Raw genomic sequence first — 20,725 nt, 5'->3', positions numbered from 1 at the left:
CTATATTAACATTATTAGAGTATCAAAGACCCCAACACAAACATATAGCAAGGGACAGTCTCTGCCCTGTAATGACCTGCCCAGAGTCACACATCAGGTCAGTAGGAGAGCCAAGAATAGAACCCTGGTCTCCTGATTCCCAGTCCAGTGGACTATGCTGCTTTGCTGAGCTGATATAAAATCATGCCCTGTTACACCTGCATATCTTGAGCCTCAAGAATAAGTTTGTGTTCAGCATTTTCTAGTCTTGTTACAACACCTTTCATGACAGTGATTTTGGTGCACCCTTCTGAGAACCTTTGTCACGAAATATGACAAATTGGAATGCTTCTTATACTCTGTCATTATTTACACTGCATGCCTTCCATTGACTGGCTATCCCACCCATTCTCCAGAGGTTAACTGAGTCGGGAAAAGGATAAAGGATGACTGGCCAGACAAGGGATGTAATCACTGAAAGGTCAAAAGTAAAAAATGTCCACCGCTATAATTCACAGAATATGTGAGGCATTACATTTCAGAGGCACCATTCTCATGGTCAGGAATTTAATGAGGATGGAAAAAGCTACCATATGAATCTAATCCCATAAAACACAACATTAGCAACAAGTATAAGGAATGGTAAATATTTTTACTATTAGGGTTGGTATCCTGTCTTTGACCTGATCTGTTATGCCTCCTCCTTAAAATACAATTCTTTCTAAAGGCCTATTAAATATACACCTCCCCTCGTACAAATATACACCTCCCCTCGTACAAATATACACCTCCCCTTGTACAAAAGTGTTAGCGAAGGAAATTAATATAAATATATAAATATAAACTGTTTCAAAACTCTGCAAAATCCTGGAGTTTACAGGGTGTGCACTATGGGCCTGATCCAGAATGGAGCTGATGGAAGGACCCCCCCTTGACTTCAGTGGAAGCTGGATCTCACCTTAAATCTCAACACTTCCTCATTATTATTATTTATTATTTGTATCGTGGTAGCTCAAGACCCCACAGGGCCAATGTCCTGTACAAACACAGAACAAAAAGACAGTCCCCTAGAGGCATGTCTACACTGCATAGCTACATAGCTATAGCGCTGCAGCTGAAGCACTGCAGCATAGATGCTTCCTACATCAGTAGGAAGGGTTTTGCCATCTCTATGAGAGGCCGGAGGTAGGTTGATGGACAAATTCTTCCACCAACCTAGCTGCATCTATATCTGGGATGAGGTCGATCTAGCTACAGCATTCAGGGCACAATGTTTTTAACAGCCCTGATGATGTAGTTAGGTTGATCTAATTTTTAAGAATAGACCAGGCCTGAGTAAATCACCAGACTCTTGCTATATCCATAGCCCATCTAACACCCTTCATCTTTATGCAGTCTAAGGAGGCTAAGATCCTGCTGTTAAGCCACTGCTCACACTGAGTGGAATGACAGGAATGCACTTCAGCAGGTACCCTTGTGCAAACCCTTGCTGAGTCAGCCGAGATTCCTAATGGGGCTCTGGGAAGTCAACTCTGCAGCAGGGGTCTTTCTATTCTTTGAAAGGGGGCAGTGCACACTCCCTTCACATGGTACCATGCTCTTGCTCTGCCCTTGTTCCATCCTTCCCTGCTCACTTCCGGGTATCTAGCACTGGCAGCCTGGTAGTCCTAAAGTTCCCAGTGGGGAATTCCCTGCTCTGCAGGGCAAATGCTATTGAATATCACTGAGTGCCTATTAAAGAGAGAGACTTCAGGGCAGGTGGAGTTTTAATTATTCAAAGCTCTATGCTGTCAGAGTCCTTGTGCTCCTTAATGGCAGGACCATGATTTTGCTTGATCCTTGTACAAAGGAACAAGGAGGGGGCTCCCTGTGTCTTCTCTTCTTCCTGGTGTGTACTGATAGAAGGGGAAGTACTTGCTGATTCTTTGAATGGAATCTCTTTGGGGAAAAGGACAATGCCTTCTTGTTGGCAAGTTACCCATCATGCTGTAAAGCTCCACAGATAATAAATATTGACTGATTCTTGTTATAATTATGGCTTTCCATCTTGTGAAATTTTTTTTTTTGCTGATCCAACCTACTGAATTTTATTGGCAGGAAGCAGGTAGAACACAAAAGTTCCAATGCTTGTTGCATTTGCTGTTTCTTGTTCTAGCTTCCTGTTATTCTTGACCTCAGTGGAATGTCTCATTATTGTGATGCCTGTCCTGACAGGTGGGCTGAGCTCCCTTTCAATTTTGTAACATGGAGTAGTACAAAAACACATGAATTGTGGAGTCATCCACTGGAATGCAGCACAATTCCCCAAATTACCCAGTAAAGCCTGATTCATGGGTTTAACTAAAGATGCAAAGGGACTAAAAGCCTATGCCAAGCTTTGTATTTGTTTTGACTGAGATCGTTGGGAGCTTTTGTTATTGAAAATCTCAGGGGTACTTTCTTATTGGAGATTTGAGTGCATAGGGCCTGATTTTGCAATGGGCTTGAGTGCCTTCAACTCCCCACTGAAATCGGGATCACCTGAGAGGATTCTCACACGGCTGCATGGCAAAGTGGACTAAACACAAGACGGGCACTTAGCAAGTTCTGAGTTCTCATCCTAATTCTGTCACTGACTTAGATTCATAGATACTAAGGTCAGAAGGGACAATTCTGATCATCTAGTCCGACCTCCTGCACAGCGCAGGCCACAGAATCTCACCCACTCACTCCTATGAGAAACCTCACCTATGTCTGAGCTATTGAAGTCCTCAAATCATGGTTTAAAGACTTCAAGGCGCAGATAAGCCTCCCTCAAGTGACCCGTGCCCCATGCTACAGAGAAAGGCGAAAAACCTCCAGGGCCTCTCCAATCTGCCCTGGAGGAAAATTCCTTCCCAACCCCAAATATGGCGATCAGCTAAACCCTGAGCATATGGGCACGATTCACCAGCCACATACTACAGAAAATTCTTTCCTGGGTAACTCAGATCCCATCCATCTAATATCCCATCTCAGGAGATTAGTCCTATTTACCCTGAATATTTAAAGATCAATTATTTACCAAAAATCACATTATCCCATCATACCATCTCCTCCATAAACTTATCGAGTAGAATCTTAAAACCAGATAGATCTTTTGCCCCCACTGCTTCCCTTGGAAGGCTATTCCAAAACTTCACTCCTCTGATGGTTAGAAACCTTCGTCTAATTTCAAGTCTAAACTTCCTGGTGGCCAGTTTATACCCATTTGTTCTTGTGTCCACATTGGTGCTGAGCTTAAATAATTCCTCTCCCTCTCCTGTATTTATCCCTCTGATATATTTTGCTCAAGCAAAGTGTTTAAATTCTCTTCCCAGGGGGATTATGAAAATCAGCCAGTTTATTCAGCACTTGGAAGACCCAAGAACAGTTTAAATGTTAACTCTGAGTGGCTCTCTTTTGGTTCTCTTTTGATGCAAATGTTTCTCTTCTAGCAAAATGCCATAAGAAGAAAAAATCAACGTTCTGTTTTGGAGACCAAGGCTTGTGGAGATATTAGCTAGTAGGAAAAGTATTTTTAAAATGTCTCCACTCAGCTCTGAACATCACTGTATGGGATTATGCCTTTTGCTCCCTGTCACAGCACTTGTCATCACATTTACTTCCTGTTGCAGAGGACTACTGTGGGAGTGGATTGATGTATTGCAAAAGAGAACCTTTCTGAAATCACATGGATGGGGAGAAAGTCTCAGTCATTTGCCTCTTTCATTATGATTTTTTAAGGGTTAGGTAATGCATCCTTTTTTGAACAGGCTTCTTGATTTTGTTCAAACCAACTGATCCCATTTAGTAATGCTGCAGATTCCATGAGTTAAGGAAAACAACTAGGAGGGGAGAAATAAATACGCAAACCAACATTTGTTTTTTATGTTATGAAACATTGCATTTTAATATAATAATGTGGAGCGGCAGAAAGTGAGTATCAACAAAAAAAGCACATTGCTTCAACTCTCTCACTAGCAATCTAACAGTTTTGCAAAGTCATCATGAATATGTATCGCATGCACACAAAATCCACTTTCTTGCCCGTGGTCTCATCAGAATGATGAAAAACGATTGATATTTCACTCTCCCATAAAAAAAAGAAAAGGATGTATTCTAGGTGATCAGATGAGTGGAATTTTGCAAGGTTGCTGTATATGATGCACAGTCAACTTTAGAAATATTTGTCTTGTTTAAAAACTAGTTGTTTTCAACCCTGCGATGAGTGTACTCAATAATGTAAACAACGTTGTTGCAAACCACAATAATAAACATAACATGAGGTTACATTAAAACTTAACCTCAACAAGTAGAATCCCACAGGATGCCTTCTTGGGAGAGCCAGGGCTGTGTAATAGGAAAGAAGGGATGGGCCCAAGGTGAACAAACGGGATTTGGATCTGAGTTCTGAACATCGCTGGGTTTAGGGTATATTTAGGGGATTCTTTGGAAGAAAAATGACTTATTTCTGCTTCACTCATTTAACGCTGAGGTGCTAAAAATGATTGCAGTGTGAAAGGTTTAAAGGGCAGTTTAATTCTGAAAAAGTGGCAGTAAAAAGGAGCCTCACTGGGTTCTATGTTTATTGCCTCACAATAAATTTCACTTCAGATGTGTTCACCAGTAAAAAGAAGGGTTCCTTTTTTTCCCTACTGCCATCCCTGCAGATTTGCCATGGGCTGTGACAGTCAGGCTGGATTCTTTTTATTTCAAGCCTAAAGGTTCTGCAGGCTAAATTATTCCCTCAATGACATTTTTACAATTGGATTGCTGTCATTAGTTTTGCACATGTATAATTTATTGGAGATTAGGGCCTAATCCAAAATCTAATTGAAGACAATGGAAAGACTTCCATTGACGTCAATGGTTTGGGGATTCATAGAATCATAGAAGTGTAGGACTTGAAGGGACCTCAATAGGTCACCTAGTACAGTCCCTTGCACTCAAGGCAAGACTGAGGGTATGTCTACATTGGCAGGTTTCTCCACCACAAGTTATACCACTTTTATGAATCCACTGGAATTAAACAGCTGTTGCGTGTCCACACTGTGCTCCTAGTGACGCTAGAGCGTATCCACATTAGCAGCTCTTGCGACGGCAAAGGCAGCAGTACATTGTGGTAGCTATCCCACGGTGCAACTGGCCGCAGGGTGCTTTGGGAAGGGTTTGCAATGCCTCATGGGGAGGCATAGCATCAAACGATACAGGTTTCCCAGTCCCATTGTTTCACAGGCATCCTACCACATTGCCAGCTGCTTTTCAACTGAAGGGGAGGGCGGTGGGGAAGTGAGTGACCGGGTGTGTGTGTGCGTGTGTGTGTGTGTGTATAGAGGGTGGGGAGAGACAATGTGTTTTGAGGGACAGAGGGTGTGTCAGCGTGTTGTGTTGTAAGTTCAGACAGTGGCAGGAAGCAACCAGTCCTGAGGCAGGGAGAAGGGGAAATCCTGACATCAGCCCTGACCTCCCTCCCTGGGCTCTCTGCACAGCAATCTCTCTCTCTCTCTCTCTCTCTCTCTCTCTCTCTCTCTCTCATACACACTTGTGCACCCGCACACAAAGACACACACACATGGACACCTGCCTCTGTGTGCTTTGAAAGGGAAGAGCGCATATCTCCAGGGCAGCCGAGTTCAAAACAATGAGCAGAGCAGTCACTTGAGGCATTATGGGACAGCTCCGGAGGCCAATTACAGCACAGAAAGCAATCAATTGTCTACACTGGCAAAGGAGCGCTGGATCCTCTGCGCAAATAGCCTTACGACTCTCGTTGAGATGGTTTTTTTGCAGCGCTGCAACAGAGGAGTTTCTGTGCACAAAGTGGCTTGGCAGTATGTATGTGTCTGCACTTGAGCACGAAAAGCTGCTTTACGGTGCAGAAACTTGCCAGTGTAGACAAGCCCTAACTAATAACTAAACCATTCCTGACAAGAGTTTGTCTAACCTCCTTCTTAAAATGACAGAGATTTCACAACCTCCCTGGGCAATTTGTTTCAGTGCTTAACTATCCAGACAGTTAGGAAGTTTTTCCTAATGTCCAACCTAAACTTCCCTTGCTGCAATTTAAGCCCATTGCTTCTTGTCCTTGTGCTTGAAACCTGTTATTATATCCCCCCTCCATATTCTCTTCTCCAGACTAAGCAAACCCAGTTTTTCCAATATTTCTTTATAGGTTATGTTTTCTAGACCTTGAATCATTTTTGTTGTTCTCTTCTGGATTTTTTCCAGTTTGTCCACACTTTCCTGAAATATGGCTCCCAGAACTGGACTCAGTACTCTAGTTGAGGCCTTCTCAGCACAGAGTAGAGTGGAAGAATTACTTCTTTCTTGCCTACAATACTCCTGCTGATGCATCCCAGAATGATGTTTAGATTTGGCCCTTAGTGAACAATGTTGTTGATAATGCACAAGGATAAAAGCTCTCTCTCTCGCCGCTGAGTGAACTCTGTAAAGCCAAAGGAATAAAAAAACAGATAGCAGCGTATGTTTTGGTAACGGTCAGCAAGATGTTCACAAGGCAGTGCCTACAGTTTGGCTTCTAAATCCATCTTTAGGCACCTAAATAGTGGCCTGATTTTCAAAAACGCTGAGCACTCACAGAAGTCAGTGCCTTAAATATGGATTTAATAGCCCAACCTTCAGCACTGATTTTTGAAATCTTTGCCTATATGTTACTAAATACACAAAGGGAGCAGATCTATTGATTTTTTTTTTAAATGGTCATTTTTCTGAGGAGATCTCTGCTTCAAGTGTACTGTTTGAGAAATAGTTTGATCAGACTTCAGAGGGAGCATTTTGGTACAGCTTTTGGTACAGATCCTGGGCCCAATCAGTATTCAGCAGCATTACTCGTGTGAGTTAGGACTGCAGGATCTGGCCAGTTTGTCCTGGATTTGCATTAAAACCTTTCATATATCATGTCTGCTGATATAACTCTAGGTTGCTGACCACACTGCATTTCTATAGTTCCTTATCCTGCAGTTCGTATTTGTGCAAAACTCTCATTGAAGTCAGCTCGGTAAATTTCTCATGAAGATGAATCTACTTCTTGTTATGGCTACTGTCCAGTCCTTCTGCATCTCTCATTTATTACCAAGATTTACAACAATATGGTGAGTATTATCAATCCACACTGAAGTCAATGGGAACTTGGCATGATTTTTGCACTGCAGTATAGGGTCCTAAGTAGTTTTGGCTTCTAAGCAGGGAGTATTTGGCACAGAAGTACCTGTTGTTAACTAGTGTTAGCAAGTATCTGCAAAATACTCTTCATACTCATAAGCCCAGGAGAGAAGGGGGATGTGGAAAGGAGAAATAACATGTTTTTAGATGTTGATATTGTAAAGACTGACAAAGAGTGATGTCAGCTCCCACCATGCTCAGAGGTGCATACTAGACAGACAGTTGTGGTTTAGTGATCTGAGCAGGGTACTTTGAGCCAGGAATTCCTGAGTTCTGACTGGCGTTGGACTGGTCACTTGGGCCCCAGATCTTCCAGCACTTATGCAGGTTTTTAATTCTAAATAGGTGAATAATCTCAGATTGAAGTCAATGGGATTAATGAAAGTTAAACCCATACATACATGTTTTCAGGGTTGAGGCCTTAAACTCTCTACCACAATTTTTCTGTCTGTGAAGTGGAGATAATCTGCAAGGGTGTTGAGAGGATCAGTTAGGTAATGTCAGCAGAGAAAAGAGCTAATTATTATGTGCATGGCTACAAAAATGATCCAACCTCTACCATCACTTTCCCACAATTTCCCTCCCGCCCCCCAGATATTCAGATACTTCCACTATGAGAAAGTATTTGGTGGATTGCTATTGCAAATCAATTCGTTTCAAGATGTTTTTGACTTAACTATCATTTTCTTTTCCCTCATTACCTGATGCTCTGTTATGTGAAGTGCTCAGAGTGATACAAACTCGTATAAGTTTCATCTTTGAGTGGGAAGTTCTTGGCTGTAACATTTGAAGTCAGTTGGAAACCCTACCATGACTATACCAAAACCAAATCTGTGTTTGGAGAGATTTCAGAGCGAGGAATTTTTAACCTTTAGGCTACAGCCATTTTCCATGCTCAGAAGTGATTGGAACCTAGGAGCGCTCATTGAGGATGATGAGAGTTGCTGGGTGCTGAGCTTCGTTGGAAAAAACTGGCTACTAATGTATTATTTTATCTGAAGTTTCATGATGTTGAGCATCTGGAAAGAAGAAGGAGAGCTAAGACCATGTGACCTTTTTTGTTTATGGTTAGTTTTACAGTAGTGCCTAGATGCCCCAATCTGGGATTGGAGCCCCATTGAGCTAGACCCTGTACATGAAGTAAAGAGACAGTCCCTGACCTTATAATCTGGGTGGGTTAAACAAACATATTGAGAGGGACAAGAGCACCAGGCAACAATAATATTGTCATGCTAATGCAGGTCACTTTCTTGCAGGCAACAAGCAAGTGCTCTGTGGACCAGCAGGGCTCCATAGATCTTAGTTTGAGAACCCCCGAGAAGTGAATTGGGAGTCAGTATATGTAAATTACTAGATGTTTCCTTTCCAGCCCTGAGAGGCAACCCCTGGTTCAGCACGTCAGGAAAGGTGACTGAGATGTTGTTAAATGGATGCCTCTCATATAAAGGGAAAAGGTAGAATATTTAATGCTTGCACATCCAGAACTCATCAAACACAGGCTGCTAGGGATAATAACTAAGCAGGAGAGTACTAGCCCCTTTCCCCCATCCCCTCCTTTTTTTCTTCCTTTCCAACCCGAGACACTGGCTGGTACAGAACACTGATAAGATGTTTTCCATTCCACTACCCACACATCTTGTCATCACTTTTCAATTTTTGCATTTTGCCCTCCTGATACAGCAGCTGTTAAATGTGGAATCCAGGGAACTAGGGAAGGCCACTGGTGTATCATTTTATAAGCAAAACTTCTGGTGGAAATGTGATGTGTTGACTGGTTCTTACCTCAGGCAAAGGGAAATTTGAAAACAATCTATGTTCAATATTATGGCAAGCTGTTCTAATTCCAGATGTCTTTGTAGTTTCTAATAATTCATTATCAGGTTTTCTTTTTCCTTCTGTTACTTGTCTGTCACAGGCTTCAATGCTTGGCAGTGTCCTAGGATTTTTTAAACCTGTGTTTGTAGTCTTAAGAAATGGGTTAAGGAAATGTTAATTTTGAACTCCTTGCCAAACTTTTTCATTAGCATATTAAAATCCATTAGGCCTAGAAACTCAGTTGGTATGCTCTGTTGTAATAGCTGCATCAATGCCAATTGAGTTGTGCTGATTTACATGAGCTGAACTTTAAGTCCTAGTGTTTAGTAAATTAATCTCAACTGTAGAAGAGACCCTACAAACATTTCATTGGGAGGATCTAATTTTTCCAGTATGTGTACAGCTTATTTCTAAGGATGAATCAGTCAAATATGTTGTAAATCCATTTAGCTTGGTGGTCTCAGTCCAGATTCTGATACACTGCGCATCTCTCAGCTCTAAACCATCTCAGATCTGGAAAGAACATAGCCAGCCGATGACTGGAGGATTATTCTGAATGCTTTGTTGCACTGTTGGTGCAATGGGTGGATATGTGCAGTCTGAGATTCCTATTTTTCTGGGCAATAGAAAGAATGTGAAGGAAAATGTTATTACAGGTGGTCATGTGTAGGTACTGGTGATAGATGAAAACATTGTGAGGAACACAGGAAATCCACAAACTGGAGGAAATGCTATGCTTTGTAAGCAGGGATGAGTGAGTTCCAAATGGAACTCAATGGGCCAGATATTTCATTGGTGTAAATGGGCAGAGGTCCATTAAAACTACAGGGAGCTATACCCAATTACACTAACTGATCACCTAGCTTAGTTTGCTTGGGCTGAGGTTATCCTCATTTACACCATCTGAGGATCTGGTCCACTAAGTTCCTTTCTTTAATATAGGAGTAAAAGTACAGAAGGGGGAGGCCGTCTCCTCCTTGCTTTGTGGCCACCATAACTCAGCTTGGTATGTGTTTGCTCTTCAAAATAAAGAAAAAAAAAGAGAAACTTATTTTCACAAACTGTCTGCCTGCCCTTTTCTTGGCTCCCCTTCGTTGGCAATTCTCCAAAGCAGACAACTGGCTGATTCTATTCTTTTGCAGTTGTCTAGTACTGAGGTCTTCCGCAAACACATTTTCCAGAAGGTACCCAGCATTCATGTTAACCTTTTAGCCTGCCCCCCAACAACCTAAGCCTCATGCCTACATCCTAGCATTCTAATTACCCTAGACCTCCCCCCTCCTCCTCCCTCCAAGCCATCTCCACAGACACAATGTTTTTTGTGACTTAGTTCTTAGTCTTTAAGTGATAAGAATTTACCAAAGACTACTAACTCATGTTAGGGTTGCTGTATGGCTACACTGCTCCAGGCCGCGCTTGCAGAGGGATAGTTTCCTGTGAGGCAGTCCCTCCCTGAGCTGCCTGGCGCAGAAACGACACACAGCTGTGCACTGTCCTTTTGGGTGATGCAAGGTGTGTCCCTCTCTACACACAGCCAGTGCCATGACCATTCACCCCCTGTCCTCCATGCTCTTTTGGGGTTATTTTAAGAGGGAGCAACTCTTACACTCCCCCCACATGTAAAAGACTGTGATATCCCTAGCCGTTGCATATGGGCACAAGGGGGAAAGTCTTATTGCATTCTTTCCAGTACAAAATATAAAGGCCAAGGACTGTCTATCCCAAAGTCTGATGCTTACTCGCTCAGTGCAGATGACGTAAACCCTCACTTCATCCATGATTTCACTTTAAAGGAACTATTCTTCATGCCACTTCCACTCCCTGCCTCTAGAATTCTGATTCTCAACCTTTTAGGGCTCAGGACCCATTTGTAAATGTTTATGGCCTGTTATGACCCAGTAAATAGTCTGGGGGGTGGAGGTGTTGGAGTGGTTTTGGTTTGGTTGCCCCCTGGGTGGATTGGATCCTGCCTGACACTCACCCCACAGTGGCAGCTGCTGCAGCTTCTGTGCTGTGGGGCTGTCTGGGCTTGACTCTTCGCTCTGGGTGTTGTAACCTCCGGGGTTGCGGTGCTGCTCAGGTTTGGCCCTGAGCGGACCAAGTTTGTGTGAGTGTAGTTGAGACCTGGCTTATGGGGTTGTAATGCCACTCGCTCAAATTTGTTCTACCTGGATTCCCGTCATCATGGCAGCTGGGCCAAATCTGAGTGGGATCCCAGAGGTTGCAGTGACTGGAGCAGGGAGGTGAGCCCAGCCAGCCCTGTGGGACAGGAACCACAGAAGCTGTCATGTGACCCTGTGAAACATTCTGGCAACCCAATTTTGGATCCCTCTCTAGAAGGTAAGATAGAAACCCTGCTCTAGAAGGTAAGACAGCCTTGCTGTGCTCATTCTCTGTCCAGGAGAGAAGACAGTTGACTATTTTCAAGACCAGTGTTAATGTTTCTCCATAAATTAATATGCTGAGTTGCTTATAGAGCAGACACTTGACTGTCACAGTCTGCCAAGGTCCTAGACTGCCAGCTGCAGCATGTATCAAAGTCCCAGGAATCTCTTGTTTCCAGAACTAAGGTTTCTGGTGTGCCAGGATGCTCCCTCCAAGCCACTGGGATCTACACGAACTTCCCTTTCACAAGTTTTTATAAACACGCAAGTGACTTAATCTGCTAACAAAAAAGGCTGCGTGCGTATTAAACTTTCTGATATCAATGTTATTAAATCAAATATTCTTACTGCCACAGGTCATGATCTAAGTCATTGCACTCAGTTAAATTTAAGAAATAAATTATTGAAACACAAGTCAAGTTGCTTTTCATGGATTGGTGGTTATTTATTTTTCTTGATGGGGAGTTATTGAAAATTGATGTATGCAGTTGAGAACTTTCTCCCTGTTGTAACCAACCTTTTACAGGTTGGATAGATTATTGTTTTAATAGCAGAGACTTGCATTTTGTAAACAGATGACGATTGTTATTGTCTGATCTTATCTGCAGTTATAGCAAATCTTTTACTTTTTTAAGCCACCTCGTCTCTATCTGCACACCATTTTTGATGACCGTTGCTGGCATAGTGGCCTCTTGAGAGTCATTAATAATAACTTCTAGCACTTATATAGCACTTTACTCCTCGACTGAGGTTCTTTGCCTACCATGGCACTAATTTAGAGGAACCATTGTATTTAGGACCTGTCAAATCACTGGAGAACATAGTAGGCATCTTTCAAACAGAAAGGAAGGTTCCTTTTAAGTTCTCCAAAAGAACAGAGAATGTGGGGCAAGAGCAATCTGGTAACGGAGCTTATCTGCTGGGTGGAAATCTGGAAGCTGTATAACCCAGAAGGGTGTGGAAATTCAGCTGAGAGTCTCCTGGCTGAGACAGGAAGTTTTGTTATCAGCTGGTGAGGAGGTAACTGTGTTGCCCTGTGCCTGACACTTCATGGTTGGTCTTATGGGAGAGAAGACAGAAATCTCTGATGCAATTTTCTTGTATGAACTTCAGTGTTAGCTCTGTATAAATTTATTTTAAATGCTGAACAAGGAGAGCAGAACTTGCTTATTTTCTGGTTTGATAGCACTATTGGTCTTCTGTTGTAATGATCTGAGCGTTGGTAATTTTCCAGTCATTTTTTTTAATGGTGGTGACTCCTGAAATGAAGAATAGTCCTGAGATGGGGTCCAATACATAAGTGTAGTGCTGAATCTCATTAATGTGGCTCTGGATGCAGGTGGATGTTAGTGTATTAGTGTCAAAAGGAGAGGATGGAACAGGCTTTTGAAATTCTTCTGGGTAGGATATTTTGCCTGATTCTCTACTCCACTGCAACTGAATGGAGTTACACTGGTGTAACAGAAAAGAGAATGTGGCCCCAAGCCTTTCTGAATGGAGAGGATTGAGAAAGCAACTCATCTGTTTGCAGGAGTTGAGAATTAAGACCCTGTATAAATGCCAAACTCGCTTAAAGCTAAAGCTTGGAGGCTGGTATTGCTTTTTTAGTTCGATTATATGTGTAGTAATAATTACCATTCTGAAAATAAAATGTTTGCTGATCATTGTAGTGTACATGTCAGTGAGACTGATCCTAAAAGCCAATTTTCCAAAAGGTATGTTGAAGAATAAGGTCCTAAATTTGCAAAGACTAACACACATGCTTAACTTTATGCACAGTGAATCGTCTTATTGAAGTCAACAGGTGGAACGATGGCCCCACTGAAGTCAACGGGAATTTTACCGTTGATTTGAGTGGGATTAGGGTTTCACCCAATGGATCTAGTCATGGTGCATAAAGTTAGCATGTGTGTAAGTCTTTGCATGGTTGGGGCCTATGTGTGTAGCAGAAAGAATCAAATGTAATTGGCTAAAGTTTGCTTTTAGTTACACTTGTGTTAATCTGTAATACTTCTGTGAAGTCAATGCAATAATCATGACTGACACTGGTTAAAAGAGAGCAGAATTTGGCCTTTTTTAAGTTGGCATCTCTTTTTAAATTTTTCTTCTTCAGGATGTGTATTTTTTTTTCTTTCAGACTCCTCAGCAGTACAGCCAAGCAGTGAATGAAAGCAACAAAGTTAACCTGTATTGTGCATTTCTTGACTATAGGTATGTTAAATGCTTCTAAATGTCTTTTTTAGATGTATCGTTACTGGTTACCTATGGCGAATGTGACATTGTCAGTGCATGCCAGACCTGACAAATATTCCCTTTTTCTTGTGTTCATGGGAATTATTAAAGCAATGAAACCACAGGGTTTACCACAAAAATAGCTTCATAGTAAGAGGAAAGAGGAAGAGAAAACAGCTTCAGCTTCCTCTTATTGTAGGTGGCAAAGTTCTCATTCTATTCACTGATTTTGGGATAAAGCAGATTATTGGGAGAATGAAAAATGTTGAGATGAACACATAAGGATTGATTCTGGTTGCATTTGTATTCGTCTTTTGCAAGCATAACTCAGTTCGTCTGGAAACATGGGTGTTGTAAATCGGCATAGCTCTACTGAAGTAATTGTTTCCACTGGAGTTTCTCCTGATTCACAATGGGTACAAAGGAGATCAGAATGAGGTGTATCGTATGCATTTCAGAGCAGTGAGTCATGTCTGGTACATATTCAATGATGAAATTAGATGCCACTGAATGCAAAGCAGGGCAAAAGTATAAATAAATATCACCTTAAGTTGCACTGTGTAAACAGCAAATATCCACAAACAGTGACTATTTTTCTGCTCACTTTGGGTAGCCAGGAATAGTATATCTGATGCATTTGTGATTTCTAAACATGCTGTTGATATTGAATTAATTGTGAAACAAGTCAAAATGAGCCCTGAGCCGGGACTGACACATTTCTGAGCGATAGCATTCCAAGCACTACGCAGTGCAGCAGTGGCACACAATTTTGTGATACCTCCTCTCCAATTTGTCTTTGTAAGCAAGATCAGCGTAACTGTTTTATTAAAGTTTCATTGTGATTATGTTGAGCTGTCCCAGCTGTTTGTAGTCACTAGCTTGTGCGCTTACTCACAAATTATAATAAATTAGAAACATGTTTTACTAAAGCTAGTCAATATGCTTCAGGGCATCATTCCCACAGTATGTTCTGTGGGGGATTAGGCCCTGGAGGGGTTGCCTGAGGATGAAAGACTATAGTGAAAGTCCGCCTTCCAAAATGAGAGGTTTATTTACCTCAACACACTCTCTTTCTCAGATGTATGATTACTCCAATAAAAGGAGTCATTTGGCATTTGTATAATAGGAACAATATCGATACAGATCCCCAGCTGGTATAATTCTGTGTAGCTCTGTTGAAGTCAATGGGCCAGTTCTTCAGCTAGTGTAAATTGGCATAGTTGTATTGAAGTCAATGAGCCAGATCTTTATATTGTTTATATCGGCATAACTCCACAGAAGCCAATGGGCCAGCAAATTGGCATAGATCCAGGGAAAAGAGGTAACTAAATGCTGAATTTGACCTCTCTCTCTCTGTATATATAGATTGTTGTTAGCCCACAATAGTTTTTTCAGACTTGATATTGCCCAGCTCACTTGAATGTTGAGTTGTGGGTAATTCCACTGACACCAATGGGAGTGTTCAAGGAGAGTGAGGCTGGTAAAAAAACTGGCCCTTGGTATTAATTATTATTATTATTATTATTTTATTATTTTACTACACACAGCCTAATATATTTTACTACACACAATCATTTGCCACTTCAAGTGCTGCAAACCCCTCATAATTCCAGGCTTAGAAACACACCATGCAATATGGTTTACTGTGATTTGCTGCCATCACCATTAAACAGTCAGCATTTACTATCAGTTACTGTTCCACAGTATGTCAGAAACCACAATTATTTCCTGTGCTAAGTGTAAGGAGAAGCTGCTCTATCTCACTGGTAACTGTTAGTAACTTCGGACTTTCTAACATACTGAAATTGGAACAGCAGTGCTGAGAGCATATACTTTGGTTTAGATGTAATTAGGGTCCTGGGTAATATGAATGTTGATTACTAACTTCCATGATTAGCACATGAACTTCAGTGCTCTGATAATGAATACCGGGCAAACCATTTAGTTCTAGGCTGCTCCTTTCTTTCTTGTGTTGTATCTTTCTGGAGTATTTTAATGTTTGAAAATTGCATTGAAAAGCTGTTGTGACGTGCTTCATTCTTTCTGCTGATGGCTGCATAGGGTTATTTCTTTCCCTTTTAAAACGATCTTTACATTTGCAGCAGAAATGTAGACTTAACCGGCATGTTTAGTGTTACAACTGCTTTGTCAAAGTTTATAAATGGACCTGTCAAAGGAAACCTTAGGTCTTTGTGCAGATATTTGCCTGTTTGATTCTCGGTAGCTAAACTTTAGAAAAGAATTTGTTTAAGAAAAATCTATCTTCTGATTAATGAAATTCATGTCTAATTAGTGCCAGGAGAGTTAATTTTAATAGGGATCCCTCTCCATTTCCTGTGTGCTTTGCAGCAATGGAAGTGCCATGTGGTCTAATGAAGGCTGCGTGCGTGATAGCGGGGACCTCAACTATTCCATCTGCCTGTGTAACCACCTCACCAACTTTGCCATTCTGATGCAAGTTGTACCCCTGAAGGTAAGAGTAAACAATGGAGTAAATCTAGGTGGCCAAAACTGAGCACAAACCAGTTCAGCCTCTTGTATGGAATGAAATACTTTTTGAGATCCAAATTCAGCCCTTCTTTATATCTCACTTTCAGCCGCACAATATAAGGCAGGGGGTGGCGGGAGAAGAATTGGGACCGTTTTGCTCAAATATATAAGCTCTGTTGCAAAATCCAAAGTTTGCTCTTGGAAATGTTGTTTTCATATTTCTTTTGTTCTTTTTCTTTTTTAACTGAAACGGAATGTGGGATGAAAGACGCTGCAGTCAGTAGGAATCAATATGTGCTGTACTTAATTCTCATCCCACTGGTATTATAGCCCTTAAATAACTGGGCAGGAAAAGCACTTACAGACTTGCTCCATAGAACACTCCTATACTGGCCAAGTGGTGCATAGGCTAAAAGATGAGCGATAGGTCTTTTCTATCTCTAATTTCTTTGATTCAGTTTCAAGACAGAGGACATCTGAGACGTGACTGTTTAGAGTTGGGGTGGCGAATCACATGGGGTGGATCAGGGAGGATTTACAGCAGCAGGGATATGTGATATGTTGGGATTCCTGCCTGGAGCAAGTCCCAATCTCTTCTGCTTCCCAGCTGGTCCCTGAACATGTATTCTGCTAGTGACTGGGAAGCAGTGCGTCCCCTGCACTTATGTTCCATGATGCACATGATGCTCTTTCCTCACCTGGCTGCAAAGTTGGGTCTGGTTTGAGAAGAAACAGAATGGGATCAAGAACTTGGGGAGAGAGTTGAGGATGAATATCCTTATCTACAGTTGCTCATTGTATTTACTTGACTTCTTTGTTCAAAGAGTTAATGATTATATGCTTTTTTCAGTGTGAATATATAACCATTCCTATCAGCGGGGGATAGGCTTTTTGCTTCCTACTTACAGTACTGAATGGTTTCAGCAGAACTTGTGCAATGCCAGTTGGCGAGGCAAGGACTCTCTGGGCCAAATCTGTCTTCTCACTAACCTTATTCCTGAAATTGGCTTACCGGGAAATATGATCTCTAGTGGGACATACAGAGTTCTTTGTCAGACCTAATAGCACGGATGCATTGACTATGAAGTAGTGTGTCTGACTTCTCTGTTAATTGGTATGAATGATGAGTTTGCTGTTGTTTCAGATAGTGGCTTTGCCATGAGACTGCTGGCAGGTTTGCGAATGGGTACAACATATTCATGAGAACAGCACAGAATTTGTTGCTAATGGAAACACAATACAAATCAACTGGCAAATAGTGACCCGATTTAAAGGAATTTTAATCAGTACTAAACAGCACATAAAGGTTTTCAGCAAATGAATGATGCGTAACATAACTTGCCATCTTTTCAGGAGTAGATGCTATATTAATATTATAAGAAGTATTAATCAAATCTTGCTTTCAATAAGTCAGTGACAAACTCAGTGTAACTCTACAGAAGTCAGAATCAGATTCTAGAATGGCAGTCACTATAATACTTTGGTTTTTTTAGTGTCTTATCCAAAGAGCTTATAAAAGCCCCAGAACACTCCTGAATTATTATAGCTATTTAACAGATGAGTGAAATGAGGCATGGGCAGAAGGGGGGTTAAGTAACTTGTGCAGGGTCACATGACTGTCATTGTGGAGGTGGTTATTAGTTCTGTAGTTAGTGACTTAGTTGTTTATTTACAAAAGCATCTAGAGGCCCAAGCTGATATCAGGGCATCACTGTGCTAGTTGCTGTACATATATGTAATAAAAGACAGTCCCTGCTCTGAAGAGCTTGACACCAAAAGAGACCAGAGGAACAAAGGGTGGCAGAAAGAAACTATTATTATCCCTTTGTTACAGCAGGGGAACTGAGGGATGAAGAGAGATTAAGTGACTCTCCCAAGATTACACTGGAGGTCTGTAACAGAGCCGGCAGTTAAACCTAAATATCCTGAGTCCCACCCTAGTGCCTGAACTGTCAGGCTAGAAGAAAGTGAGTTAGTGAAAGAGTTGGATGTAGCACTGAAGAATCTGATTCTCAGTTCCCCTGCTCTAACTAGTAAACCACATTTCTAATACAATTTTATTTGCAAAAAGAAAAGGAGTACTTGTGGCACCTTAGAGACTAACAAATTTATTAGAGCATAAGCTTTCGTGAGCTACAGCTCACTTGAGTGAGCTGTAGCTCACGAAAGCTTATGCTCTAATAAATTTGTTAGTCTCTAAGGTGCCACAAGTACTCCTTTTCTTTTTGCGAATACAGACTAACACGGCTGCTACTCTGAAACCTGTGATTATTACAATTTTATTTGTAATGTTTGTTTTGTTTAGTTGGGGAATAATTCAGACTCTCAGTCAAGTCACGCACAGCAGACAGCCTCCTCCCCCTCCACACAGATATGAACAGGTTTGTATCCCCAGGCGTCCCAATAACTGTAGCTGGGCAACTCTCAGATGTGTTTTTGAGTTCCCTTGAAGCATGTTCGACATTTTTAGTTTGTTGATGCTAAAATGTATCATAACAGATATTATCCAAACAGTCAAATGCTGTGTGGTATTGTAAGATTAACTGATTCTATTCTTGGAAATGGTTCTGAATGGTCTAACACTTAAATGAATTGCCCAAAGAGAATCCAGGAGTTATGATTAGCCAAAAGCTGGAATAAGTTTTAATATTGTGCAATCTTGGCAACTGGTGATCAAGCTTGTGTATTTTGGCCAAACTCCTTGTAGTTGATCAAGCGTGTACCTTCTTAAGGAGAACTCAATGACAGTAAATAGAAAAAGGCTGGAACCCTGAATAAATTGTCCTATTCCTCATAGTCATTTAATCATGATTTTGTTTTCAGTATTTTGTCACTGGTTTGCTTTTTCAATCCCTGAATGTTCTGTCCTAGTGTGTGCCCCATTGCCAATGTTTGCATAAGTTCTCCGTATTTGTGTTACCCTGGAGAATTTTTGTTTCCCTTTCTTTCTATAGAACTATTCAAAAAACAGCAGAAATGCTCCTGAGATGCTAAATGAGTGGGATGCTCAGACCTAATCACTCTGATGCAAGGAAATCTTCCCTACATTGTAATAGACAATGTCAGAGCTCTGGAAAATCTATCTGAATAGTTCTCCTGGACATTTAAAAAAATCTGGTTCCCTTAGGCCTCTGGTGAATCCTTATGCCCTCTGCTTCGGAATACAATTTTTGACAAGGGGCATGGAGTGAATCAATAGCTCTTTAGCAGTCAGCAGAACGAGTGACGCACTGGAAGCTGAAAGGCATTGCCCTGTGAATGTGCACCCGTTGTGGAAACCATATGTCCCTTGTGCAAATCTGAGAAATTTGGAAATGTTTGCAGCGGTTCAGAGTGGGCAGGTGAATGATGAGCTGCCAAATGCTCGTTTCTAACCTCTCCAGGATAAGCCAAGGTTCAGACTTTGTTTCCAGAATTCAGAGTTAACCCCTTGCCCACAAAACACAGGTTCCAGCCAGAGGGCTCAACCATGCCATTCAGATGCAGTTCTGGATCGGGAATTGTACAGACTCAAAGTAGCCCAGGGAAACTTGGCGAGAAATACTACTTCCTTGACCCATAGAGTGAGAGTGCTTGCTGCCCCATCCCTTCAGATGGTGCGGAATATGTCCTCTTGCTTTGGTGTAAGGAGGTGGGTATGGGGAGTATATTTTGAGACAGGACCCAGCATGCAGGGCTGTGGAGACAGGGCAGTCAGGGAAGGCTGCCATAACTTAGACAAATGCCCCCCTCCACCTTATGCTGTCTAAATTCCTCTGGGGGCTACTATAGCCCCTGGAGCACCCCAGGATTGAAAGGGTTTAAAGCTTAAAGCTGCCTTAATCCCCTTTCTCACTGTGCTGTGAGAGCTGTCTCTGTGAGGCTCAGCACAAAATCCCACCCTGGAGCCTCAGAACTTTGACCAAAGAGCTTCATTTTGAATTGACAGCTCAAAATATTTGTTTTTATTTATTAGTTAATTAAAAACAGATAATAAATCTAGATGGGGATGTAAAAATAAGAGGGCAAAATCAGCACCAGCTGGGAAAGCATCCATTGTGCTTGTCATGAAACTAAATCTGAGTTAAAAAAATGTGGTAATTGCTTCACCCATATTAAGATATTTTTACATTGTGTCTGGAGTGAGGTTATGTGGCAGACAAAGACAAAACCACCTAGTTACTGAGCTTTATAAACAGGCGATGCTCAGTAGTATCTTCCTAAGAAATTTCCTAAAGAGTTTTATCATGTGCCAAAACAAGAGAGCCTATTGGAACCATTAAATACTGTAATATCTTCCCCTCTACTCCCTAGAAGTCTGTCAGTGAATGATACAATAATGTGGGTTATAAATGTGTTTAAATATTTATTCATCTTTGGAGCAATTTGGTGCTATCAAGTGCATGATATATGGTTTTAAAAAAATGCCGTAATCTCCTGTTTGCATGTCAGACTGTCGAGGCTTCAAGGGAGTTGTTCTAGTCAAAAATATGTCAGATCTTGAACATTTATATATTCTTTTATTCCCCCCCTTAAATTAGGACTTTCATATCAGCTTAGATATGAAAGAAAGGAATGTGGGTGACAGAAAATAGTTTTTTGACTAAATGAAAACTTCCCTGAAGAGTGTCTGCTTTCCATGGAAAATTTTGATGCATGAAAAA

At 41.4% G+C, this 20,725-nt stretch overlaps 1 protein-coding gene across 2 annotated transcripts in view; it reads left to right on the top strand.

Moving 5' to 3' along the window:
• The window catches only part of ADGRD1 (adhesion G protein-coupled receptor D1), a 252,094-nt gene that overhangs the window by 127,359 nt on the left and 104,010 nt on the right, over window positions 1–20,725 (top strand). For both annotated transcript variants that reach the window (XR_006275876.1, XM_038374066.2), the window contains exons 16-17: window positions 13,498–13,571; window positions 15,942–16,065. Coding sequence is in view for 1 of the 2 variants with exons in the window: in XM_038374066.2 (XP_038229994.1) it covers window positions 13,498–13,571; window positions 15,942–16,065 (198 nt within the window). In the remaining variant the exon portion in view is untranslated. The remainder of the gene's footprint in view (window positions 1–13,497; window positions 13,572–15,941; window positions 16,066–20,725) is intronic.

Source organism: Dermochelys coriacea, chromosome 15 (genome assembly GCF_009764565.3).
Source record: "Dermochelys coriacea isolate rDerCor1 chromosome 15, rDerCor1.pri.v4, whole genome shotgun sequence".
In the NCBI taxonomy this organism is placed as follows: Eukaryota; Metazoa; Chordata; order Testudines; family Dermochelyidae; genus Dermochelys; species Dermochelys coriacea.
This window is presented reverse-complemented; position numbering and strand designations above follow the sequence as displayed.